At 48.0% G+C, this 26,630-nt stretch overlaps 2 protein-coding genes and 1 long non-coding RNA gene across 3 annotated transcripts; all 3 read left to right on the top strand.

Moving 5' to 3' along the window:
* The first annotated feature begins 496 nt into the window (after positions 1–496).
* Positions 497–6,937, top strand: LOC128836678 (uncharacterized). The gene is made up of 5 exons (XM_054027168.1): positions 497–579; positions 2,251–2,349; positions 3,979–4,068; positions 5,539–5,723; positions 5,976–6,937. Exons 2-5 carry the CDS (start codon positions 2,262–2,264, stop codon positions 6,831–6,833), a joined length of 1,221 nt encoding a protein of 406 aa, XP_053883143.1. The 5' UTR covers positions 497–579; positions 2,251–2,261; the 3' UTR covers positions 6,834–6,937.
* Positions 6,938–15,552: 8,615 nt separating this feature from the next.
* On the top strand, positions 15,553–17,686 carry LOC128836680 (uncharacterized). The gene is made up of 2 exons (XR_008444824.1): positions 15,553–15,866; positions 17,652–17,686. It is a non-coding gene; the product is annotated as an uncharacterized LOC128836680 (long non-coding RNA).
* A 2,086-nt stretch (positions 17,687–19,772) lies between these two features.
* Positions 19,773–25,628, top strand: TNNI2 (troponin I2, fast skeletal type). Its single transcript, XM_054026142.1, has 6 exons — positions 19,773–19,874; positions 21,127–21,168; positions 21,719–21,847; positions 23,251–23,340; positions 23,661–23,837; positions 25,135–25,628. Exons 1-6 carry the CDS (start codon positions 19,773–19,775, stop codon positions 25,231–25,233), a joined length of 639 nt encoding a protein of 212 aa, XP_053882117.1. The 3' UTR covers positions 25,234–25,628.
* Positions 25,629–26,630: the final 1,002 nt, after the last annotated feature.

Here is a 26,630-nt window from a genome sequence, read left to right on the forward strand (position 1 = left end):
TAGGGGCTTTGTCTTATATCACAGAATATCAGGGTTGGAAGGGACCTCAGGAGGTCATCTAGTCCAACCCCCTGCTCAAAGCAGGACCAATCCCCAAAGAGATTTTTGCCCCCAATCCCTAAATGCCCCCCCCATTGAATTTACAACCCTGGGTTTAGCAGGCCAATGCTCAAGCCACTGAGCTATCCCTCCCACCCAATATATGCAACTATACCCCCTCTCCCTGGGAAAAAAAATGTACTGATTGCTATTAGATCACCCTAAGAGAGAGTGACAGTGCAACAGCTCCCAGGAGCGAAGGCAAAGCAAAATAGGACAGAGCAGGGAAGGAAGGGGCCGCCCCCCAAGACCCAGCCTGGAAGGGAGCGAGCCCAAGTGAGGCAGTGCTGGGAGCCAGGGCAGCCTCTCTTAGAGCAGGGACGTGAGAGGGACCTGCTTTGTTCCAAAGACTACATCTCCCAGCTGCCCCGGCACGGCCGCCCCTTCTCTCCGGGGAGTGTCCCTTGCACTTGCAGACGAGCAGCGGCTGCAGACTAGGCTCTGCGCACCCCAGTAGGCTCAGTCCCCGGGATTCCCCAGGTAAAATTTCTCGGGGGAGTTCTTCAGAGTTGCTCCGAGCACCAGGGATAACTTCCCGAAGCGGCCAAGTGGTGCTTGGGGAAACTCCTCCAGCGGGGGTGGCTGGGCTGGGCTGGGCTGGGCTGGGCTGGCTACTGCCCGGGCAGTGGGGCTGGTGGAGGGCTGGGAATGTGTTAGGTCGGGTGAGACGTTGGGGGCTGCATGGGGCGGGTGTGATGGGGCTGAGCCAGCCTGGGCTGGAGTTGAGGGTTGTGTGTGTGATGGGGGGGGCGGGGGCTACGGTGAATATTCCCTGCCTGGCCTGGGGGTGGGGGGGGTCTCTGCACTGTGGGGTCGGGAGGGAGGGAAGCACTGGGCTGGGAGCTGGTTGTGTGTGTCTTTGTGCTGAAGCTGGGGGAGGGGAATGAAGGGGGTGTCTCTCCTCTGTACCTCTTTTCAGTCCTGCCTTTCTGGGGGGACAGCAGCTCCCAGAGCAGGGTTCAACTGCCTCATCCCTCCCTGCTGCCTTGGGCTCTCCTCCCCCCCCCCCCGGGTGTGTTCTGGGGGCACCTGTGGTCTTGCAGGTGTGAGTTTCACTCTCAAGGCAGGCACTGAATTCTGGTTTCTGTGAGTGTGTTTGTCTTCCTGGTTAATTCCTTGGCACCTGCTGGCTCCTGGTACCAACACTCCTCCAGCCCAGGACTTGCTGCTCTTTACCTTTCCAAAGTTTGGAACAGCACTAGGCTTTTGGATGCTCCCAAAGCCCCAGGGTATTTCTGGTTTCTGCTTTTGACTTTTTGTTGTTGTTAGTTTTGGATCAGTCTCTTAAAAGTTAAGACACTTGTACAGACATTGCAGTGCAATGCTTTAGAACTGCCACCTCCCTCTTTCCCCTTCCCTTATTACTTTCTGTTCGTCTCCTTTTGCTTTCTCATGATAGTAGCCGTTTTCCCTTTTGGGGTTCTAGCGAGAGGGAAAACCTCTTTCTCTCTCCCAAAATCATCTGGGGGGATGAATGCTACAGGTGACAATGTTACAATAGATATGTGGGATTTTTTCACCCTTAAAGTTTTTCTTCTAATTTAACCTCCTGGCAGATGACAAGTAACTAAACCAAGACCCATGCATCCTCCCCTCTTGCCTTCTTGTCCTTGGCTTTGAGTTACATTTAATGGGACAGATTGCACCCAGTAATGAAACATATAACTAGCCTTGGACAACGAAGTTGGTTCACCATCCTGACTAAATGCTAGATCCATGATTATGACATGTTAGGGGAGATGCTGCTGACTCTATTGTCCAACACCGTGCTGAATGTTAAGTTATCTATGTATGTGCAGCTAGTCAGATTTAGATTTCTTTCAAATGGGAAGCAGAGCTTTTCTCACCATGCAGAAGAAAAGGCATCTCTAGTTTTAAAAGCTTGTATGTTTCAGATCTGAGCTCATTTTATATATAGCTCCACATTTTGCAAACATCCTGAAATTTGAGGGCATGGCTGCAGCTGGGATTTGATTCAGGCTCTATCTCCATTTTACATACACACTTAAGTGATCTTATCAGAAAAAGAGAACCAGTTGTTGTGCGAATTGGCAGCCTCATTCTTCTGTCTCCCAGCAGTCCAGATCTCCCAATGTAAAAGGTGAGCAGTTGTGTTTGTAGGTTTTGATTTCTTGTTTTTCCCTGTTGCAGGCCTGAGGACAATGGAGTCAGTGGAGAAATGGCACAAGGATTTCATAGCCTTCAAGCTTCTGGACAAAAAATGTAACTCAAAGAGGAATGGGGTTACAGGTGAGCGAGAGAAGGAAAAATAGGATGTGGGCCCAGACTCGCCCAACAGGAGTCCCTGGAGGGAAGGGTGTAACAACTGCAGCGACATCAGTCTCAGTGGTTTCAAATGCTGTAATGTATATTTCAAAGCTTGCTGTATCCCCTTCATGCCACCACCTCCAAAGAAGGCTTGTTGCCTAATGGTTAGGGTGGAACATGGAAATCAGAACTCCTAGGTTCTAGTCCCAGTTCTGGTAATTACTCAAGTGAATGCCCAAAGTCATACCCTAACGTCTCTGTGCCTCAATTTCCCCATCTGCAAAATGGCAGTTACTGACCTACCTCACCAGGGTATTGGGAGGCTTAACCAGCCTTTGGGAGGTGCTCTTGCCATCTACAGTCCTTACAAAAATGATATGATAAAAGATTTTAAGCCAAAAAATTCAAATTAGGGAGCCTAAGGTGAGCCCCTCCCCCAAGCCAAACATATGGCCACTGGCAGCTGTTTAACTAAAGGTGTGTTTCAAAACCAACTTAGTTAAACTGCTGCATCCCCTGTGTGGACATTCTTATTTTAGTTTAAGGTAAACTGAAATAAACTTGTAGTCTCTTAGGAACAAAGTTATGTGGAACTCTTCTGCAAATTCTTAAGCATGTGCTTAACTTTAAGTACTTGAAGTCAACAGGACTTGACCATAGTGAAGTGTACCACATACAGAAGTGTTTGCAGAATCCTGGCCTAAGAATGCCCACGTATGGGGTTTGCACCAGTTAAGCTAAACTAGCATAAGTTTGTATGTACATGACACACAGTGACCCCTGGGATCGCAGTGGGGGATCTGCCTGTGCAGAGGTAACAGACTCCCAAGGCTTGATACAGCTGTGTGGGTGTGAGGGGAGAGCTCTTCTCTAAGGCTGCCCATCACTTGCCATACCCAGGTGCAACAGGGTAACATGTCATGTCTGATGTATGGTGATCAGCTGCTGTTTTGAGGCACCATAATACTAGAAACAAGGGGATCTATCATGGATGGAGTGGAAGCCCAAGCGTCACACTTTCTGGCCTCAGGAGAGGTGTGAAGATTGTCTGAAAATAGTGTTTGTGTTGTCTGATTCTGAAGTTAGCTAGAAACTGGCAACATCTTAAATGTGTGCTTTAGGGAGGGACTCTGTAATAAGCACGTTATTCTGGGGAAGCTGGTTTTAAGATGTTGTGGAGTAAATTCAGTACAAACCTGATTATTTTAAGATCTCTGGCATGGGAGGTGGGTAGGTTTCAGCTAATTGAAGAATTGGCCCAATGATCTCTGTTGCCTGCACTGCGTCTTCTAAGCCCTGATCAGAGTGGAAGCAGATTGCCAGGCCATTGGTACTTGGAAGCATCTTCGCTCTGGATTTGTGGTTTGTACAGCACAGCGAGGAGTTGCTGGCCAGCAGAACATTACCCTGTATATGTGGCATAGCCGGGACTGTACTGTACCTATTTAGATGGTGCTTAGTCATAGGCCGTGGCAGGATGCTTGTGAGCAGTTGCTGTCTGTCCTGTGGGTCTATACTTGGAAATACTCTAAATAAAGTGGGGTTTTGCCCTGATACATCAGGTCACTTGCAGTGCCCTTGCTAATATGCATGTCCTTCTCAATTTTCCAGGCTTGATTGTAAAGCACCTTCAGAAAACCTTGAAGATGCCCAGCTCCTTGCAGCTCTCCTCCTCGGTGGCTCTCTCCCAGCACTGCACAGGTGGGTGTAGGCGTATGAGATGTTCCAAGCGGCTGCCTATTTTTAAACCTGGCTTTTACACAGCTCCTGAGGAACCATGGAGAGCTGCAAAACAAATATTGAGGAGCAACTGGTTAGCAGGGAAGTGACTGGCCTTGGGGTTTTGAGTGGAGTGCAGCTAGGCTATTGCTCCCTTCTTAAAGATGTATAGAGGGTTTCCAGACGAATAGCCCTGCTGTTATTTCTTAGTGGCTTCGTGACCCAGAAAGCTTTATGTCAGTGGTTCGGGGTGGGAGGTAGCAATGGGCTTTAAAATGTTAATCATTTAAGCCTACTGGGATCTAAATCTGTGCGTCCTGCATGTTCTGTTCAGATGCTTGCCTCTTTCGTTTGTAAGCTCTTTGGGGCAGAGACTGACACACACCCACCCACCTCCCCTCTCTCTGTGTGAGCACAGATTGGTGAATGCATGGTCAGTGCTTCTTAAAGTCCATGATCTTGGATTGGAAAAGCTAACTGTTAACCTGTTGGAGCGAGGTTTTTGGGAGTGCTTTCTGCTGAACTCTGTAGTTGAAGAGTATGTAATTATATCTTAGTTTCTTAACATGGTAAGTTCTCAGCACAGGGCTGGGTGCTAGAAACGTATGGCTTCTAGTGCTGGCTCTGATTAGAACATCTGGTAGGTGGGAGGCTGACGTTCAGAGGATTCTGTTACTCAGGTTCCACACTCCCTAACCAGCTGTGCATTAACATAATTAGAGAGAGCTACATGCAGTAGGGTGGGTTGGGGCTTCTTCTCTCCCTCCTGTAGCCTAGCCTCCCTTCATTCCCTCTGTAATCTCTGTGCTCTACATGTGGGGGAGAGTGAAACTGATCTGTCAGCTTCATTTGTTGCTGCTTCCATGTGGAGTGGAGCATTTGGTGGGGAGGGATACTAAGTGTTGCACAAAGTTTTGGCTCATTGAGCTTTTCTGTGGCTTGCGCAACAAGTCCTTTCACCTCTTGGCCTCCATTTCCTTTTCTCCTTTAAAACTTGCCTTACAGGGATGTGAGGATTGATTAGCGCTAGTGCTTTTAGAGATGGGTGGTACTGCACAGTAAAGCTACTAAGCACTAGCCTCTATGTAACTAAGGGTTGTCAGGAGCCATTGGGTCTGTAATGAAACACTCTGGAAACAAATGGACTCCGAGCTCAATATTTCATTGTTTCGCCTTCCAGAAAGTGGGAAAACCGCAAGCACCCTGACAAATGGACTGAAAGATTTTACTGTAGCTTCTGAGTCCCTCTGAATCTCCAGCTAAAATGCTCTTCCCATAATTGGTTCAAGCTCTTCTCTCAATGAATCTCATTGTTCTGCTGTTGCTGCAGGAATATTAAAGGGAATGTTGAGGAAAGGCTTATTAAGATGCACAGAGCCCTGTCTCTCAACAAGGCAGGTCTTTGTGATGAAAGTACTTTCTGTGCATGGGTCGCTTTCTCTATCTCTGCAGGCTCTTGTCCAAACTTGATGATGAATAGGAATGAAGCGCTCAATCAAAAGCCTGACAATGTATCCCCTGCACCCCAGCTGCCCACTAGGAAACATCGAACGCTCTGTTTTTCGCTCTCATCGGATGGGGATGGCCACTCTGATGGCCTGGTGTCCCAGGGTTGGCGGAGGAGTCTGCAGGCTCAGGTGAGGAGTGATTTGGGTGTGGTTGTGGCATGTGCTCTGTCTGATACAAGGGTAGCTGGCTAGTTAGATGTCTGGCCATAGACATTTTTGAGGCTTTTAAGGCCTCTAGTGTAATCTGCTCCTGTGGCAGTTTGATATCTTGGCTGCTTGGCTGGGCCTATTGCCATCTCTGGCCCCTCTGCTGCTCCAGCTGCCCATGAAGGTCTGAGAGAACAGGGTGCCAGCAATCTAACCAGTCTCTTTGTCTTGCAGATGGAGCAGGCTCACAGTGGTGGAACTGCCAGCAGCACAGGGTCTCTGGAGCGGGCGTCCCTTTTCTGTGCCTCTAGATCCAATTCTTCCTCTAGTTCTACCTTGTCCAGTCCAGTGGGTCCACTCACCAAAGCCAAATCCTCCAGCCGGTTCTCCCTGTTCTCTCCGCCACCTTGGAACAGCAGTGCCAAGCTGGATTCCAACCCTCTGTCCTGCTCCGGCTCCAAGAAGTCCCGCAACTACAGCCAGAGGGGGGGTGCGAAGCCTGAGGAGCCCAGAGACCCAAAGCCAGGAGGACCGGAATACTTCAACTTCTCAGAGCCCGTCATCGCCAGGGTGATGGACTGCATCTACCTGGGGAACCTCAATGCGGCCTACTGCGGGAGGGTGCTGTGCAGGAACAACATCGACAGCATCATCGACATGAGCAGCCTGCCCAGCAACTGCAGCCTGAGTGTCATTCCATGCACATGCAGCCGAGGAGGGCTCCGGCACAGCTGGTCCCGCCTCAAGGTGGACATCCAGGGCCCCCTGAATGGGGAATGTCCTGCCCTGAGGGAGCCTTGCTTCTGGGACATCAATGAGTGCATTGAAGCCTCTTTGGAGAAAAGGAAGCGGGTTCTCATCCACTGTCTGGATGGCTATTCCCTGGCCCCTACCTGTGTCATCCAGTACCTGATGGTGAAGCATAACATGAGGCTGATGGCAGCTTATGAGTTTGTGAGGGCCAGGTACCCGCTGAACATCCGTGAGTGCCATCGGGATATGCTGGTGGGCCTGGAGAGGTCTCTGCAGCCTGGAGATGTGGACATGGAGCGCTTGAAGCATTCCATGTCCCGGAAGGTAGCATGGACTTAAAAGGACAATGTGGCGAGGGACGGAGTGCTGTAACTGCTTGGTACTAGCCCTGAAGTGGAACCCGAGGCAGCCCAAAAAAATAAAATAGCCTTCATCTCCCTTAACATGGTGACTGTAGCTGTTCCATATGGAAAAGGACAATGCTGGTGCATGCTCTAGAAGCTGTGTGCAAGGCAGGTGGCTATCCTGGGCAGTCGCTGCTGTGGCCATAGTGCAGCAGAAATGGAGTGTGGGAAGGTCTCTCAACCCGTGTAATGCTTCACAAGTCACTCTGGACAAGGATTACTGGGAGGAAACCTCAAGGCACACCAAGGTGTGTGTCAGCAAGGTCCTGAGTTGACTCTCTGTAAAGCAGGGCTAGGGGTAAGACATAGGTTTGTTCAGTGATTCTGGACAGGTGTTTCTAATGACCACTGGGTCATTAGACCTCTCCCTACTGGGGATCATAGCTAGGTTTTTATGGAAGGCACTGTGTCTATAGCCAATTCTCTCAACTGTTTTAGGGGTCGGGGGGAAGGGTTATAATTTGGGTAAAGAGAACATGTTAACACCTGAAAACAGGTAGCAATTCTGGCATCAGAGCACCCTTTGGGACTGTGATAACCAGACTTTGGTTTGGTTATGAAGGACATTAAACTAGTGTCTTCTGGTGTCACATTAGATTCATTATTACATGACACACATGGAGCGCCTGTAGTGTGCAAAGTGCTTTCAAGTAGAAGATACAGCCCCTGTGCCCCAAGTGCTTACAGTCTAATAATAGAAAAGATGAGAAGATGCGAGAGGTGAGAAAAAAGATGGGGGCGGGAGGACAAGGGTAACAGCAATGGCAGTGGTTGATTGTGGATTCCTGAGAGCCCAGGACAACAGTGCAGTAGTCAAATCTCTGGATTATTGGGCAAATCCTCTGTGGTGTGCCCAGGTCTTGTCTAAACCATGGAGCCCGGGCTGAGCTGTTCCTGGAGCCACGGTCACATTCATCATTCTGGGGGTGTTATACCAGTTCACCAGCTCCATGGAAACTCCATCTCTTCCTGAAGTTTCACGTGTCTGCTCCTGGTCAGGGTGGCTTTCGTGTCCTCTGGCAGCAGGTGGCTTCTCCTTTAACTCAGAGCAAAGCTCCTCTCTGAAGGATCAGTTTCCTTACATTTTCACTAAGTTTCTGCATGGATCTTCTCCTCCTTCAGTCTCTAGCTAAGTATTGCTCTTCAGTCAGAAACTGGTGCCCTTTCTTACACTTGAACATCATCACTCTCTGACTGGCTGTTTGATTTTCCTGACACTTGTTGGGTTTCCTCCTTGCCTTGGCTTCCAATTTGAGCCTCTCTGATTATTTGTACAGAACATAAGGAGCTTGCTGGAGTTCCACCTTGCACTTCTGGGCTGCCTGCTCTAAGGGAAACCTCCCAGAGGCCCGTGACCTCTGATCTCACCCAAGGTTACAAAGGAAGTAGCCTAGTGGCTTTGTTATCATACTAACCCATTGGCTAATCTAAACCTTTCACTGGAACTTCTGGCCCCAGGGTCTGAGGGTGAATAGTACTGTTTGATTCCCCCTGTGATTCAAAAATACTACACTACTTTATTAAAACAACAAAGTGATGGGACCATCAGCTCTCCTTAACCTTTCAGGCCAACATTTGAAAGTGTAAAGCAGTAACAAAACTTAATAAAAGTCCATACCCGTCTTGCCTATGTGGACTCTGATACTTCTCTTTCAGCTTGGCCAACATACAAGGCACCCTTGAACTCTGGGAATGGTGTGGAGCAGGCTTAGGACTTTTGTGAATTGCAGTGGGTGTAGGAACTGTACTGGGTGCTGTGGAAGTGAATTGGGTAACCCACCAGTTCTGAGCATCACTCCTAGTGCCAAGCAACTATTTGTAGGGCTTGTGGGCAATTTGTTGCTGAACTGTGTAGTTTTGCGTGCAGCAAGAATGTTGTTTAGCTGAAGAGCTTGCAGTAGAGTCCTTGGAGACAATAATAAAGACTGGTTTAACTTTGGGAAATGTGGCTTGCCTAGCTGGTGATAGGAAGAACAGAAGCAATGCCGTTAACCTGTTTTGCTAAAGGGCTGCTGTAGCCCAATGCGAGAAACCACCTATTTAGAAATGCTACCGTTCTCTCTTTCTTTTTCATTCCTAAGGAAGAATCTCTGAAAAACAGCCTCTTGCAGAGGAATTGAAGCAGCAGGAGCAGATATTCCTCCCAGGAAGTTGTGGGTGCATCTACACTACAGAGGCTATACCATCATTGCTAGGGTCCTACCAAATTCACGGTCCATTTTGGTCAATTTCACGGTTATAGAATTTTAAAAATAGTCAATTTCATGATTTCAGCTATTTAAATCTGAAATTTCATGGTGGTGTAACTGTGGGGGTCCCAATCCAAAAGGGATTTTTGGGGGGGTCACAAAGTTATTGTAGGGAAGTGATGGGATTGCCACCTTTACTTCTGCGCTGATGCTGGTGATGGCGCTGCCTTCAGAGTTGGGCAGCTGGAAAGTGGCAGCTGCTGGCCAGCAGTCCAGCTCTGCAGGCAGAGCCACCAGCAGCAGCACAGAAGTAAGGATGGTATGGTACGGTATTGTCACCCTTACTTCTGGGCTGCTGCCTGCAGAGCTGGGCCCTCAGCCAGCAGCCGCCACTCTCTGGCCACCCACCTCTGAAGGCAGCAGGTGCAGAAGTAAGGGTGTCATGGCGTGGTATTGCCATTCTTACTTCTGCACTGCTGCTGGTGGGGCGCTGCCTTCAAAGCTGGGCACCTGGCCAGCAACCGCCGCTCTCTAGCCACTCAGAAGGCAGTGCAGAAGTAAGGGTGGCAAAACTACAACCCCCCTTACAATAACCTTGTGACACCTTCCCCTCACCCACGCCCCCCCCCCCCCCCTCCCGTGCCTCTCTTTTGGGTTGAGACCCCCAGTTTGAGAAATGCTGGTCTCTCCCATGAAATCTGTATGGTGTAGGGTAAAAGTACACAAAAGACCAAATTTCATGGGCCATGACACGTTTTTCACAGCCATGAATTTGGTAGGGCCCTAGTCATTGCTATGTTGGCTTAGCTATGCCAGTATACCCCCCCTTCCCCCCCCCAGTACAGACACAGCCTCCAGCCACAGAAGGAGTTTTTCAGTCAATGTCGGAACACCACCTCCCCAAATGAAGTTAACTGTATTGACAGAAAGGCTTCTGTCGACATAGCTGTGTCTACATTGGGGGTTCTGTCAGCATGGTGCCATTGGTCAGAGATACGTTTTTTTTCACATCCCTGACTGATGTAGCTATGCAGATGTAACTTTTCAGTGTAGACCAAGTCTCTCTCTTTGCTGGCAATATTACACTCCTCCTTAGTAGCCCCTTCCGTCATGTAGACCTTACCTACAGTCTGATTTTTTTTGTCACTTTTCCCAGTCACATTGCCACCAGTTCATCTCTACGGCTGATAGCCACTAATGTAGGCAGGATGCCGATAGCTATAAGTGTCATAAACTCCACATTCACTAGGCCCATTCTGAGCACAGATTAAACTGCTGGTGCTTTGTCTAAACTAGTGCTCCCATCATCACTACCATTGCTGGAGCTGCGGCGATGAGGACACTTGATGGAAAGATGTCAGTGTAGACAAAGCCGAAGGGGAAAACTAGTGAATGGATCTGATCCCATGAGGAAGGGTGATCTACTGGATACAGTGCTAGCCTTAGACTTGAAAGACCTGGGTTTGATTCCCTGCCCTGCACCAAACTTCTTGTCAAGACTTCAGATTACTTAGTTTCACTGTTCCTCAGTTTCTTATCGGTAAAAGGGGGATAATAGTATGTCCCTAGTCACAGGGGTGTTGAAGATAAATATGCTGGTAACGGGCCAGATAACTACTTTAGATCCTGCTCCCGTGGAAGATAATGTCAAAACGCCCATGGACATCATTAGAAGTGGGATTGGGCTGTGTGGGTGGAATAAGCAGACAGAACAGATAATAGCACCAGCAATAGCTACCGTCATTTCCTGACAAATGGCCTTAGTAACAACACTGGGGCAGAGAAATAAGTCTACAAGGAAACTGGCTTGCAGAGAGGCCACAGTTTCCTAGGACAAGTCCAGCAGCTTCTCCGTTATCAAACTGCATGTAAAAATAAGCATGAAAGTCAATGGGACGTGTGCTCCAAATTCAGGTTGGTGCTTGTCAACATCCCTGCAAGGCTGGCTGTTTTCTAACGCAGGGCCTGCCTGAGCGGTGTGAGTTGCAGCAGCTATTTGAGTAGGGCTCCAATTATTGTTAGGCCTCGGAAGGGTACATTACCGCCAGTGTCCAATTTGGCTATTAAACCAAAACATTCACTCTGCTCTCTTGGCTCCTGTGAACGAGGGCCATTCCCAGGGGAAGGAAATGAGGGGGTGGCGGGGCTGGGAGGAGAGAAAGGAAGTGAACCTCTGCTATGCTGCTGTTCTACCAGCAGATGGCAAAAAGTAGTCACCTTTCCAACCGTGATGCATGCACTGTAAAATCCAAAAGTACGAGCAGTCCTTGTGGCACCTTAGATACTATGCCCACGAAAGCTTATGCTCAAATATATTTGTTAGTCTCTAAGGTAACACAAGGACTCCTCGTTCTTTTTGCTGATACAGACTAACACGGCTACCACTCTGAAGCCAAGTTTGTCTTCACATATTGTCTTCACATGACGTTTTAGTTTGATTCTCTTTTTAAAGTAAACTTGACTTGCAGTACTGTTCAGCAATTGAGTTGTGCTTCCGTGTAGCAGAGAAGCTCTGATAGCAGGGGCTATCTTTGTGACTTGTTTGCACAGTCTAGTTTACATGGGGCCCTCATCCTTGGTCTTCCTAGGTACTACCATAATAGAAAGGAAGAGAGTCCCTTCCCCCACAAAGAAAACTTCCTGGCCAAGGTTATGAAAACAGGGATGTAATTTTATACACGTGCTTGCTCATGGAATGAGAGTGGCAGTACCAAGAGCACTTAATAGTGTGCATCTCCTTCCTCCCATCAGCAAGAGACTTCTGATGAGCTAAAAATCTTTCTATGTATTTCCAAGAGCCCTGAGGTGGATTACAGCCATGGGGTCAGATCCTCAGCTAGTGTAAAGTGGCATAGGTTCATTGACTAGTGAAGCTGCACCGGTTTACAACTGCTGATGGTCTAGTCCCTGATGTTACAGAATCGCTCCTTCTCACCTCTATCCCACAAAAGGGTTGCTGGGTAGGGAAGATGGGTGTTGCCATTGAAAATTTCACTTCTTGTGAGGGGAAAAACTCATTTGCTGCTAAGGTGAGAAATTGGCCCTTCACACTCTGGGCTTTCTGTTTATCTGCCGTGCTGTAGGCAACAGCATCTGTGGCTGCTCTGATGCTAGAAGGTAGCAGAACAGGAAGTCTGCAGCAGTGAGCTTGCTGCTAAAGGCTTACTTATTTTAAAGATGATGCCAGAGCTGACTTTGTATTGGCCTTGAAACACCAGTGGAGTTGGAGTGTGAGGGGGGAGCAGAATGAGGTAGAGCAGGTACGGGAATGGGAATCTAGGACCCTGATTTCTAATTCTTACTTTGTGACCGTGGGCAAGTCACTTCACCTCTGTGTGTCTCCTTTTCTTTGTCTGTAACATGAAGATTCTGACACTAGTCCACCTTTTTAATGTGCCTTGCAATCGATGGGTGAAGAGTGCTAAGGAGCAGAAAGAAATCCTGACCTCATTATAGTTGGGAAGAATGTTGCTATTTACTTCACCGGGGCTAGTATTCTAATGCCTCTCCTCCCACCCCTCTGTTTCCCACTGTGCAGTGCAGTTCTGCCATGCTCACACCCTCCCTTGGGCTGCTAGAGGAAAAAACTGTATCCATTTTGATGCCCACAGCAGACTACCTGAAAAAAGACAGTAACGGCCCTGTCCATGTTGTGTTGCCAAAAGCATGATAGTTTCTTCCAAGGTGGGAATTTGGCCAATAACCTATGTGTGCATGGATTGCTAGAAGAGATCTGCAAGAGGTAGCTCTTTGGGGCCCTTGAACATACCCACCAGTGTGAACGTGGATGAATTCAGCCAGCCACAAGCATGCTACTGAGATGAGCCCCCAGAACTACTGAAATATCTTTATTTTCTCCAGTACAGGTTGGGATTATTCATTTTGTAAAACTATAAAGGATGGGTTTTATTTAACCCCCTTTTTGGTTTGCTTTTTAAAAATGCTTCTCATTGTGTTGAAGCACCATGTGCAGAAGGGATGGCGGGCTTGTCAATTTTGATCATGTGAAATTGAAGGTGAAATGAACTTATGATCACATTGTATGCTTGGGGACCACTGTTTCACATGCTACAACTGCAAGGGGCCGGGAAGGGAAGATGGTGGTAGGGAGTGAATGTAAACTGCAGGCTTCTTAGGCCATGTCTACACTACAAACTTTTGCTGACCCCTCAAGGCCACAACAGCTGCCGATAAAACCCACACGGGTGCCATTGTCAGTATGGTCACAATGGAAAGTGAATATTCAAGTTTAGAACTTCCTTCCCTCACTCCCCTAAAGTTTTAAGCAAGACATGCTTATTGACACTTCTGCTTCAGAGTGCTTGTGCGTAGTGCTGCTCACAGGACCAGCTCTGGTAAGTGTGGCCTGCTGGGGTGAGGGAAATGAGGAAGGAATTGCTCGGTTGCATGTAAGTAGATGTGGGAGTCTAGGGCAGTGGCAATGAATGCTAGCACCGTTCTCCAGAGGCGGTGGTGATTTTAGCTGATCTCTCACTCCTGAGGGTAATAAAGGCACAGAGAACACAGTTACTGCTGGAATTCCAAAGCCAGCTGGGTCTGTACACTGCTAGCCTGTGTACTGCAATGGTGCCTGCCGAAGTTATTACCAACGGGTGTGGGAAAGTGTCCCACCACGGAGGAAGAACTAAGGCAGCCGTCTCTAGAAGCCTTCAGGAGAGGATTGCAGAGTACCTACGTGAAAGTTCTATTAAGATCTCTCAGGAAGATTCAAGGGACATCCCTGTGTATGTAAACAAACTGCTCCGCATGGTCCCCTATGCCTACCTCTATGAGGGGGGGGAAAGCAGATAACTCAACCTGTTTCTGCTGTACCGCTACCTCTTCTAGTCTGCGTAAAGTCATGAAAAGTTGATAGCTGTGTCCTGTTAAGTAGGGGGGGGGGTACTGTCAGTACATCCTTGTAATGGAGAATAAATGTACACACTTATCTGAGCTTCCTACTCCTGCAATGGGCTTATCTGTGCTTGACTGCCTGGACTGCAGTGGAGCCTCAAACAGGTCTTGGCTCATGGCATAGGTGGAACCCCCCAGTTGCAGGTCTCCCATCCTCCTTTTTCCTCCTGCTCATCCTCACTGTTCATAGCATAGTGACTTGGGCTCCTCAGAAGTATCCACAGTGGTGTGCAGGGTTGTGGTTGGGTCTCCGCCAAGGATGGCAGGCAGCTCTTCGTAAAAGTGTCAGGTCTGTGGCTTGGCACTGGATCAATGGTTGGCCTTCCTGACCTTCTGGTATGCCTGCACAGTTCTTTGTCTTCCAGGTGGCACTGCTGCTGGTTCCTGTTATACCCCTTCTCCTGCATCCTCCGTGCAATCTGCTCGTAGATGTCAACATTCCTATGGTTGGTTTGGAGCTGTACCTCCACAACCTCTTCTCCCCACAAGCCCAGAAGATCCCATATCTCATGTCTACTCCAGGCTGGAGTGCGTCTGGAGCATGTAGCTGTTGTGGTGCACACAACAATGGAGAGCTGCTAAGTGTGCTCACCAAGCTCAGCAATAAGGAAAAGATATTTCAAAAATTCACTGAGTTGTAAAGTGGAGTGGAGTGGGCTTCCGGTCTCCGTGACCCTGGGCAGTGGAGTCACAATTGTGACCAGAGTGGTCCGTGTTAGGAAGACTGTTCTAGTCACCATAGGTAATTCAGCGTCTACACTCACACTGCATTGACCTCAGTACATCAACCTTGGCTCAGCACTGCTTGGAGAGGTGGTGTTACTGTGTTGCAAGAACAGGGCCCTTACATCGGTGGGAGACAAATGTAAGTGTAGACCTATGCACAACTAGGTCAATGCAAGGTGGCTTGTGTCGACCTAACATTGTAATGTAGACCAGGCCTTACAGCCCTAATTTGCACTTAGGCCTGGCCTACACTTAAAAATTAGATCAACCTGGCTATGCTGCTTGGGACTTTGAAAAATGTTGTGCCCTGAGTGCTGTAGTTGGGTTGACCTAACCCCTGGTGTAGACATGGGTAAGTCAATGGAAGAGTTCTACTGGATTAACTACGTTGACGGAAACCCCCCTTCTGTTAATATGGGAAGGGTCTACACTATGGTGCTCTAGCCACTGTAGGATAGACGTGGCCTCTGTTAAGGTAACAGCTGGTCCTAGGCCTTTGCAGTCCTGATCTGCCTGCCAGAGCCCTCTCTTTTCTGACTCTGATGTTAGTGGGCCATGACATTGAACCTTCCCCTAACCACCTTCCCCCACTCCTTGCTTGGAAAGTTTTGTCTGAGCTCCACTCCTGGCCACCTGGGACACCTCGATAGGGTAATGAAACTGCTGAGCCTCATGCACAGGAGGGGGGTTCACCACAATATGAGTGAGCATCCAAAGGAGGAATGTTCTTGCCTTTGAGCCATGCAAATGCTGTGCCTTTATCAATGCTGCTAATGAAGAGTTCCTTCCTCCATGATCACTGCAATTCACCAGAGTTGCCCCCTCTCCTGCCACAAAATTGTAAACCTCCATCTCCCTCCCCTATAGAGACTCCCTGAGTCACTGCAGCTTCTCTCTCCTCCAAGACGCCTTGAATGCTGGCTGGATCGACTGCTTTAGCCAAGGGAGGTGCTCTGTATTTCTGGACCCTCGCACGTCATTGGTCTGAGGAGATCTCCATGCCCTTAAAGAGTAGGTGGCTTTTCTGCTGAGCCATCGGAGAAACCCATTTATACCTCCTCCCTGAGCCAGCTGCCTGTGGCTTGCCAGTTGATCCTGTCCTTCCACCAGTGCTGTCTGTTTTTCTCCTTGGAACTTAGGTGAGCCCTTTGCATGTCTCTTACTGACCCAGCTTGCTGTTACAGGAGTCAGGGGGAATGGAACTTGCTTTCTGAGTTTGAGATAAGTGCTGATGTGTCTGGACTTTTGCTGGCACAGCTGAGGTGGGGAAAGCTTTAAAACTCCAATTAACCTGGCACCCCATCTTCAGCAGTTCAGTCAGCCTGAGCTCTCTCAGGTATGTCTGTTGTATTTATTGATCACATCTGAAATGGTCCATCCTGTTTACTGCAGGTATGCCCTCGATATTTGATTCTATCAGTCCCCCAGTCAATTGCTTTTGCTCACGTAACCAAGTTAAAGGAAAAGCAAAGACCCACAATGCTTAAATCTGACCTGGGATCTAGTTCCCAAGGCTATAGGGGCCAAATCATCAGGTGGTATAAATCCGCATAACTCCATCAGCTACTCTGATTTACCCCAGTTGATGATCTGGTGCTAGGGGTTTCTTCCACGCTGAATAGATCTGCAGAGTATGGAACCCGCTAGCTTGGTCTCCCAATAGAGAGTTCTGATTTGCTGTCGATTTTTGCATGCCATGTGTTAAACAGGCAAGTTAAGGCTGCAGGGAGCAGATGCTAATATAGTTAGTCAAATAGAAGAGAATGTGAGGCTCTTCTTGTCCGGCTTCCTTTCCACTTGCCATTTAAGATGCCATTAAAAAGAGCAGGGAGAATTTTATTTAAAAATAACCTGCCTGGAGCTCCCACATTCCTCAGATGCCAAGTCTCTTGTCCGTATTGTTGCCTCTTGTGGTTGCCACTGCGTTGCCTTGACCTCCCTGACTCATGAGGGCTGGCACCGGGAAAGGCTGCAGCCCAAGGAGACAGCTGGAGCTCCTTGCGAGCTGCCCTGACCATTTTTAGAAGCACTTTCTCCCTAGTTACGGGATGGCCCCCGCACATTTTCCAGGATAAAGTTTCCTTGAGGAGATCAGCGTGGCTTTCTACGCCGCCCCCTTGACCTTTATCTCTTCCTTTGTCCAAATTAACTCCTTCCATCCTTCCCCAGCCCTCCCAAATCTACAAAGAGCTGCATTCTGGGACTAGCAGGCACAATCTATGATGTATTATTTATGTTGCTGTAGCAGCTTGGTATCTGATTGTGCTCAGTGCTGTACACACCCAATGAAAACACAGTGCCTTGACCTTCCCATCTATGGCTCCCCATCCGTGTAGTCACTGAGTGCCTCACATCTTTCATGGATTTATTCCCACGATGCCCCGGAGAGGTAGAGATGTGCTATTATCCCCGTTGTAAAAAGTGGGGAATCGAGGCCCAGAGAGATTGCGACTTGCCAAGGCCACGCGGGAAGCCTGTGACGAGGAAGGGATTTGGGTTCAATTCCCTGCCCTACAGTGTTTATAAAATAAGTACATGATGAGTCAACAGGCAGCCCACCATAGTGTGTTCTCATAGTGCACTTGGTGAGAAAAGGGGTGCCTGGATGATCAAAGAAGGTGGAAGCCGGGGGCGGCTGCAGGGGTCCTTTCACACACGAGGACTTTTTGCCATGGCTGTCATGTTCCCTAAGCATTTTGTCCAATCCAAAAGACTCTGGGTGCTGCAGTTTCCTTGTATTGGGGTGAGAACATGATTGGCACCTCTCCATAACCCACAGCCTGCTTCTCTGGGAAACTGGATTTTGCAGAAGTTGGAAAACAAGCACAAACCGGTTCCTCTTTATGATGAAACTGTCCTTTTCTGATTAATCCAAGAAATTCACTTTGAACACAAATAATTGTAACACTTCTTTTTAATTGCAGGTTCTAAATCCACTAAACCAAGATGTCAGAGTAAGTTTCTGGTTTTGTCTCCAACATGATGGCATTGGTTTGCTTTTTAGTCTTTAAAATAAGTGCCAACTTTTGTTTCTAAATTCCATCTCTTGTTTTTGGTTCTGATATTAATCTCCTTTTTTCTCTCCTTTCCTCCCTCTCTCCCTTCCTTTTTCTATCTCTTTCTCCCTGAACAGTGAAGAAGTAAGTCTCTCTCTCTCTCTCTCTCTCTGGGATTTTTTTCTTAGTAATGTTGCATGGGGATAGTATCACGTTTGGCTTTGTGCTATCTTGCTAAAAAGACCAGCTCCTGGAAGGAAATGTGGATCTATAAAACTCACCTAACTAAATACGCAAACTAAAAAGGTTTAAAAGGACAAGTGCTCAGCAGCTGAAAGGCAGGAGATAGTGTTTTGGAGGAGGTGTGGTTCTTGGCTGTAGTTTGCAGGTTGGATTTTCCCCAAGAGCATCCTTGCTTCCCTAGCTGATCACAAGATGGTGCTGTGGAAGATGTACCTGCTGCCCCAGCTGAGTGGAAGGTGTTCATGGTCCATTAGCCGCGTAGCTTCTACGGCAACAGAGGCAATTATAGAGACAGGAATGGCCGCAAAGGTGCATCCTCTCTGGCTCAGCTGGCTGTGGCGCATGATGTTGATCCCTTTGCACCCACCAATCCTTGTCTAATCCCTTTTTGAAGGTGATTCTCTGTGACCTGACTCTGGGTTAGCATGAGGCTGCCCGCTTAGAAACGCCTCTTGACTCCAATTAGAACAGGATCAGGCCTTTGTGTCAAGCTGTGCTCAACTCTCTGGCCAGCCTGGGAATGGCTATGAAGGATTTTGAAGAGTCCCATCGGCAGTGTAAGCCTGGATGGGGAGGGGCACATGTGGAATCCCCTCAGAAGAATTCCTCCCTCCCTGTAGAATCTACCTGTTCCTTCTGCTGTGTCTGGCTTGTCTCTGACTCACTCTGGGTGAAATTCTACCCCTGTTTTTTTGAGGCATATGTGATGCATAGGCCTTGAGCTGGGGTGGATTTTGTCCAGAGAGCTGTTACGGACTCAGTATCTGGATGAATTGCCCCATAGTAAAGTAGAGGAGTGGAAGCAATTCACTGCAAGGCTTGATGCTGGTTCTGTGAGCATCATCCAGAATACCCTGCTCTGTGTGTCGCTTCAGGGTGGAACCTTGGCCGATCTCCTAAGTGACACAGGATGGGGTCTGTAATTACTTGGATAGGGGAGAACTCCAAGGAAACCCAAGCACTGCATGGTGATAGTTTGATTCCCTCTTGCACCAATGCCATAACACAGGGATGGGGGACACTCTGGTTCTGGGGGTGCTGCCTTTCAGATGCCAGGCAAAACCTAGGTTCTGCTCATCCATCAGATCAAATCATGAGGTCCTTACCCAGTTTTCAGTCAGTCATTACTTAAGCTAACACCCATTGAAATCAAGTTTGAAGGAAATCCCTGGGCAATTCTTTTCAAAGTAAAAGTTTTAGCACCAACATCCTGGTCAAATTCTAGCTGAAGTCATAATAACTCACCTCTCTAATTCTCCCTCTGCACTTTCAGTTGTGTGTAGGGTGTTCTTCAGCTGTTCTAAGATGCTGTGTGCAGCTAACCTACTGCTGCATTGCACCTCAGAGGTGGTTGCCTTTCTGCCATGATGAAATGATCTTTACATATTCCATAGTGGGCTCTGCACTCTTTCCGGATGAAAGGTGCAATTGAAATGTAAATAATTATCTACCGAGCTACTGTTTTTTATCCTCTTCCTACTCCCCCGCCCCCCCGTAAAGCACAGAATGCTTCTTCCCCTCCTCCACAAATGCACATCAAATGTGTCTATTTCCCCCACCCCAACCACACTCAGATGCACACAGTCTTTATGATGAAATGCTCAGGAAACAGATGCAGTGCAGTGTGGGACAGAGCTTGTGGCTTCTGTAAATAGAGTATTTCTGCTAGCCCATGTAGCCTGGAAATGAATAAAGTTTGGTGCTTTGTATCCATTTGAAAGACATTTAAATTACTCAGTGAGGATTTCTTTTTCATATTAATTAAAAAAAAAAAAAAAAAAGCCCAATGCAAAAGCTACTCTCGACATGTCTCCTGGACTCCTGCAGCCCCATCCCCATGGGCAGCATTACCTGATTGCCCAAGTGCTTAATGGGGGAGGGATTCTCACTTTCCTCTGCAACATCAGGGTATTGGCCAATGTGTGAAACTTGGACCTAGACTCTTGTCCTGGAGAGCAATTCCTTTATTGTCACTATCCTACCTGCCCAAACGATAGTCAGGTAACCAAGGTGCGGTCACGAACAAGGGATCGGGGCGTAGGTTCGTGGCCAGCTCAATGCACACAAGGTAATGGAGTGTATTGCTGCTGTATTGTTGATGCCTGCCTCCATGCCTGCCTCCTGCCTGGCAGCTCCCACGGCCCCCTTCGGCTTTACTCTTCCTCATGGAGCAATTAATCTGGCTTCCCCACTCCCATAGTCCCAGTGCTTTTCTCACTCCTCTGCAGCGACAAAGCTGGTTATGTCCCACCTTTCCTTCCTGCAAGGGTGAGGGGGGGCTGTGGAAGGTAAATCTGGCTTTTGTCCTGTCTCCTGCTGCTCTGCCTGTCCCCTTGGAGTGATGAATATAGGTGCTTCCCTGCATGCGCAGCCCCACTGCTGTGCTCATACCCCTGTGACGAGGAATCCGCTCATCCCACAGCCCTGTCTCCCCAGTCAGCCTTAAAGCCGTAAATAGAAAGATAATTAACTGCTAGGCCAGGAATGAGTTGGAAAGTGGGATTGATTCTAACATGCTACCTCCTCCACGCTTCTCTCCCCTGCATCCCATTCACTGGCCCTTTAGTACTATTGACTTTTTAACAAAGTTGCCATCTCTCATAATTTTGATAAGTCTCACAATATTTGGTGTTCTTAAAGTTCCACCTCCTGGAGTCCTGGGATTACAATCTCAGCTTTCAGTTTTTAAAGTGCACACATTCCTAGCTCTCTTGGCTGCAGAGAAAAGCTAGAACATGTGACCCCTACAGGGGTCCAAAACTGGAGGGGGAATGGAAAGGGCCCCACTCTATTATTTTTAAAAAGAACGCTCATGATTTCTAAGCCAATCAGGATTTGAGGTTTGACTCATATTTGCTGAATGCCTAGAGTTGGCAATACTGGGGTTAGCAGGGAAGATCTGTGCTGAGCTCTGCTGGCATATATGGATTGCAGCAAACTGTCAGTGTCTTCTAGTTTGGAGACCAGTTGCTAAGGATTTGGGTGGGGGCTTGATGCCAGATCCCTTCGTGCTGTGGGTGCAGTTCTTCTCTTGTTTCCCATTCTGGGCAGGCTCTGGGGAGGAATATAGATGCTAAAACTGTCATTAGCATTATATGGGAAGGGGTGGGGAGGAAGCATGTGGTGAACCTGCCTTGTCTTTCTTTCTTCCCACCTGTAGAAAAGGAAGAGGGCAATCACTGCCCGCCGGCAGCATCTGAAGGTACGTGCTATTCCTGATCTTGCATGAAGTATGGGATTTGTCCACAACCATTCTACTGTCCATTCTTGAGCCAGCCAGTGCTCCTGCAGCTGCCCCCTGATTGCAAAAACCAGGCGCTCCCAAAATTGGTGCTCCCTCCTACCCCATTCCAGACAGTGCCTCCTGCTGGGACTGGAACAACTGAAAGTTCCCCATCATTGGTGAATCCTCCTCCAGGCCGGCCAATGGCTGGGGTAGCCCAAATCACTGCTCCCTCCCAAATCACTGCTCCTACAACATTCCCTATGGTTGGGGTCTCTTGCTGAAAGAAGCTGGTCCTGGGAGTAGCTGTGTGCTCCCCACATCCAGCACTCCTATGCCATCTCCTACAAGAAGCAACTCCTGTGGGCAACAAGTTGGACTGGAGTGTCCATGACCCCCCTGCGGTGAGCACTTCTTCAGTGATTCCTGCTGAGAATACTGGGGTTGGAGTAGCTGTGAGCTCCCTCCCTCCCCATTGCTGCTCACTCACACAAGTAACTGGATTTGTGTTCTTTTTTTTCCCCTCCAGAGTGTTATGCTCCAGATTGCTGCTACTCTCCTAGAGAAAGAAACAGCAGCTAAAGAAGCAGAAAAGGCCAATTACCTTGCCGAGCACTGTCCTCCTTTGTCACTCCCACACTCCATGCAGGAGTTGCAGGTAACAGCTTTGTCTCTTCCATTTTCTCCTACGCAAGAGCAGAAAGGTTTAGGGTTCTGCCTTACCCCACATATATGGCTCTTCCAACTCAACCCAACACACTGCCCATTTCCCTAAATTGGTGCTTCTCAACCTTTTCAATCCCATGAAACCCTTGTGACTGAGCAGGGACATGCCTGCTGTTTGGGAATTTCGGAAAGACAGGTAGTTGTGACCCCCTGTCATCTCCTCATACGCCCCCTGGTGGTAATGACTCACAATTTGAGCACCCATGTTCTACATCCTCTGTTCCACTTCTGGCATAGTAGCCAGTGAGAGGTGAAGTCCTGGCTCTACAGTGCATTTGTGGTGTTCTCTCCCCCACAAAGTAGAGATGAAAACTTGTGGGTCCAGAAATGGATTCTGGCTTTTTAAAAATTTCTAAAGTAGGCTAGTCAACTTTGAATGTATCACTCAAAACGTTGGAAGGGAACCTTGCTCAGCTGTTTCCATATGTCCAATAGTTTTGATCATGAACTCAGAGGTGAGGTATCAAGTTGATTTTGTTTGGGGCCTTTCAACTCACAGTCATACTAGGTTGCATTTATACAACAGATCCTCCTGCCCAATGCAATCTTTCTTTAAGGTGGAGGAGAAAGGAGTCCTCCAGATTTCCCCAAAGACTCCACGTTAAGACAACTCATCGTTCCCGCATGAGGGTCACAGGGGAATTCTCTTGGCTTGCTTGAGAGCATTCTATACTACTCAGTTAAATGCACTACTTTCCCTAGCGGGTGGGCACCAGACATTTCCAGCACTATTGTATTTGGATCTTTGACTGGAAACCAATTACAGTTGAGGAAGTTTAAATGCAAAAGCCCGATGAAAAGCCACATGGAGCAATATTTGGACTCGTTTCTGAGCTGCACTAGAGCAGAGCTTGGCCAGCTGAGCTGGGGGAGGAAAAAATGGCTTGAAAGCCTCTTTTCTGCCTCTCCTGAACCTGTCCCCTTGGCGGAAGTGTGGCCCTGAGAAGCAGCCTAGAGCTGCCAAGGGGTCATTCCAGCAGCAGCACTCTGACCGCACCCATTTGCCTCAGTCATGCTCCTGACATGCCTACTGGGGCCAGTGGGCAGAGGAGAGGCTGGCTAGAGGCTGGCTATAGTGGCCATGTGCAATTCCCTTGTGCCAGGGGAACTCCCAACCGATGGGTAAGCCAACTTGTCAATTGTGTTAAGCTGCTGGAGCCTTAGAAAGCAGGTGGAACAGAGAGACCAGGAACTGGTTCAGATGCATCCCAAGTACAGAGATTCGGAGCCACACCTGAGCTGAGCTCTTACAGAACTGGAGGAAGTTGTGGAAAGGGTAGGCGGTGTGAGTCACACGCTTTCCAATGGCCCACATCCTTTTCTCTTTCTCTGCAGGAGCTATGCAAAAAGCTTCATGCCAAGGTAGAGGTGGTGGATGAGGAAAGATATGACACTGAGGCTAAGTTACAGAAAACCACCAAAGAGGTAATCTTCCCTGGTTCTCCCATCGCTGCTGATGTGGAGATCAGTGGAGTGTGCCCAGCCCCACGCTTTGTCCCTCTCTACAGCATGTATCTGCTGCCTGTGCTCCTACCCCACCATCTCTGTACCTGCTCGCTCTCCCAAATACCCATGTCTTCCGTGCTTGCCTAAGCTTTGTCAAACTAATCCTTTGCCTTCGTAGATGGCGTTTCCTTTCTATCACACTATATGTACTTGTGTGTGCGCCTGTCCATTCGTCTTCTGCTATGGGTCCATCTCACATCATTTTCTCCTCTCTCCCCATCTCCTCTTTCTTTTTGTAGCTTGAAGACTTGAGCCAGAAACTGTTTGACCTGAGGGGCAAGTTCAAGAGGCCACCCCTGCGTAGGGTCCGCATGTCTGCTGATGCTATGCTGCGTGCCCTTCTGGGCTCCAAACACAAGGTCTGCATGGACCTTCGCGCTAACCTGAAGCAGGTCAAGAAGGAGGACACTGAGAAGGTACCACACAACTTCCCCTGTTGTAATAGGATCCAGGCATTATTAGCTGGAAATCAGACTTCCCTGTGTACTTGTGTGACAGCCACATCTTGAGCAACGCACTGGGGACTAAACTGGGGACCTCCAGAGCTAAAAGCATGAGCTACAACAGCTTAAGCTAAAGTGCTTAGCTCCCCACCTGCAGCCATAGTAGACTCTCCTCCTTGTGGGTTGGGCGCATAGGGGACCTGTAACACATACGCGGACCAGTTGGCCAATGGATCTCTGGACCAAAGACCCTGGCTGCTCAGAAAAGGCTGCGGTCTCCCAATCACTTTCCTTATGTACTTCTGCTATCCAACCTTTGTATTGTTTGCACTTGACACTGGGCTGCTCTAGCCTTTTCTAACATCCTGAGGGTGGCCCTGTCTCTGCCACATGGTCATTTCCCTATTTTCCTCCTATCTCTAAATCCTCCCAGCTGTCATGAGGATGTACACATGGCTGTGGCCCAAAGCCACACAGTGGGAGATGGTTTGGGATTCTCTCACTGCCATACATTTTTACTACCAACTGGGAAAACTCTAGATTTTAATGGCCTCCCCATCTGTGGGTGGATTAAGAGCTTTGTGTCAAACTATTTTACTTTGCCCATTCATGCTTGGTATCTAGGGGAGGATATTCCACTCCAGTTACAGATTAGGTGACATTAGCAAGAATGTCATAGTGAGCAGACCTGCAAAATTCAGACTTAGATCATCCAAATGCTCTCTCCTGGCCCTGCTGTCTATGATTTTGTGATATATCTCTAGAGTCCCGATCAACTTCCAGTTCGGGGTAATATCCTGCTAACCTAAATTCCTCTTATTAGATAAACTCTTCTTCACTTCCTTACCCAAACTGTTGTTCCAAGCTGCTCTGCACTGTTAAAGAAATTGCCTCATTCCACATCAGAGGGGGCTGCATTTCAACAGTGGGTGAAACAATCTCTGAATGGATGGTTTGGAAAGCACTGTGGGATGAAAAGCACTAGGGGTGCATTTCACCCCTGAACTAAGGTCGAGCATAAGGCCCAGACATCACTTAAATCCCAATCAAGTTCTTCAAAATATGGTTTGTGGGGCATAAGCTTTGATCCAGTCCTCTGCACAGGGGTGAATCTCATCCCTTAGGGATATTAGATAGGTTTGCTAACTGGAATCCCAGGTGGTATCTGTGCTACACTGGGATGGATGTTAGCTAAAGAATACAAGGATGGGCGTGAATACCACCCAGCGTTGTCAGTACTTCCATGTTTTTTTTCCCCTAACGCCAACAGGAGAAGGATCTGCGTGATGTGGGTGACTGGAGGAAGAACATCGAGGAGAAGTCTGGCATGGAGGGCAGGAAGAAGATGTTTGAGACTAGTGAATCCTAAATCCCACGCAGCTGTTAACTGTAATCCTGGTATCTAGGCAATTTCCAAATTTCTCCTTCTCCATCTCTCCTGCCACCTATTTTTCAAACCAGCTCTCTAGCAGCGTTGTTTAGGGCTAAACTTCCTGAGCCCAAGGTCACATTTCACAAAGCAATCCAAGGCACAAGACCTACTTTTAGTCTCACCCCCTACTGTTGCTATGGAAACAACTCTCTTAAATCATGCAATGTCATAATTACATTTTGAAACAGTGCTAGTGGCATGAACTGAAATCAAATGCAGTTTAACCCTGTAATTTTGTAGGATCTGGTGTATCAAAGTGATCTTAACTGTGTAAATAAAGCTTTGAAAGTATGGTTGAATTTTTAAGCCTTGGAGAGCAAGGCATGAATTTACTTTGTGTCACATGACCACTTATTTCCTGAGGGAGGAGGGGATAATAAATACCTCTATAGAGACTGCAGATGATCAAGTTGCATGAATTATGGCCTTACCAATTACTGTGACCCTATTGGCTAGCAAGAGTCTTGTTGGAGTGCCAAAACCAGTACTTAGAAGCCCTGATGGGATAACTAATGAGTCAGTGCAGACTAATGGCTAGCACACTGGACTAGGACTTGAGAGACCTAGGTTTTGTTCCCAGCTCTGCCACTGGCCTATTTGGGCAAGTTTCTTCATCTCCATGCTTCAGTTTCTCCATTTGTAAAATGGGACTAAGATTATCTCCTCCTTTGTAAAATGCATTGACATTTACAGATGAAAAGTGCTGTATAAGAGAGAGATCAAAGTCAATGGAGTTACTCTGGATTTATACAGGCGTAACTGAGATCAGAGTCTGGCCCACAGGCTGTCAACTGCTTTAAACATTGGGGGCTATTATCAGAAAATTCACCAGTAAAAATTGCACCTTTTTTCTCTCTCAGAGCTGCTCCCATGCCTTAGAGCATAGGTTAGAGAACCCACTCTACCCTTAATTGCTGTTGGCAGGTGAAGTTAGAACTGCATTTTCATTGTTTATCCATCCAGGACAAGTGTCTCACTGTGTCCTGATTCCACACTCTCTCTTGTTGCTGATGGTGTTCAAAGCAGAAAGAACCCTCCGTTGATTTTCACCAGATTAAGTCTTCAATGGCAGGAGCTAGGAGCTCTTGTAACCTTAGCAAATAGCTCTGGGAACCAGTGAAAGAATAAATATGAAGCATCAGGAGGCCACTTATTTTCTTCTTCCCTGTCACTTTTTAGACCATAATTACCTTTTCAGACTAGAGCTGTAATGAGATTATCACTGTGTATCGCACTAGGCTATGCCTAAAATTGAGACCCTCTTCTCTCCTAAACATCTTTCCTTTGATCTGCTACATCTTGATAGCATCCTGAGGAATCTTTAGTAATTAATA

The sequence above is a fragment of the Malaclemys terrapin genome, chromosome 4 (genome assembly GCF_027887155.1).
Source record: "Malaclemys terrapin pileata isolate rMalTer1 chromosome 4, rMalTer1.hap1, whole genome shotgun sequence".
Classification (NCBI taxonomy): Eukaryota; Metazoa; Chordata; order Testudines; family Emydidae; genus Malaclemys; species Malaclemys terrapin.

What these genes read in the sequence shown, in the direction of transcription:
- LOC128836678 (XM_054027168.1), top strand. Translation starts at nt 2,262, where the DNA reads ATGGAGTCAGTGGAGAAATGGCACAAGGATTTCATAGCCTTCAAGCTT. An exon ending in AAAGAGGAATGGGGTTACAG is followed by an intron (nt 2,350 to 3,978) that starts GTGAGCGAGAGA and finishes TCAATTTTCCAG; the next exon opens with GCTTGATTGTAAAGCACCTT. An exon ending in TCTCTCCCAGCACTGCACAG is followed by an intron (nt 4,069 to 5,538) that starts GTGGGTGTAGGC and finishes CTATCTCTGCAG; the next exon opens with GCTCTTGTCCAAACTTGATG.
- TNNI2 (XM_054026142.1), top strand. Translation starts at nt 19,773, where the DNA reads ATGTCTCCTGGACTCCTGCAGCCCCATCCCCATGGGCAGCATTACCTG. An exon ending in ACTCCATGCAGGAGTTGCAG is followed by an intron (nt 21,848 to 23,250) that starts GTAACAGCTTTG and finishes CTTTCTCTGCAG; the next exon opens with GAGCTATGCAAAAAGCTTCA. An exon ending in TACAGAAAACCACCAAAGAG is followed by an intron (nt 23,341 to 23,660) that starts GTAATCTTCCCT and finishes TTCTTTTTGTAG; the next exon opens with CTTGAAGACTTGAGCCAGAA.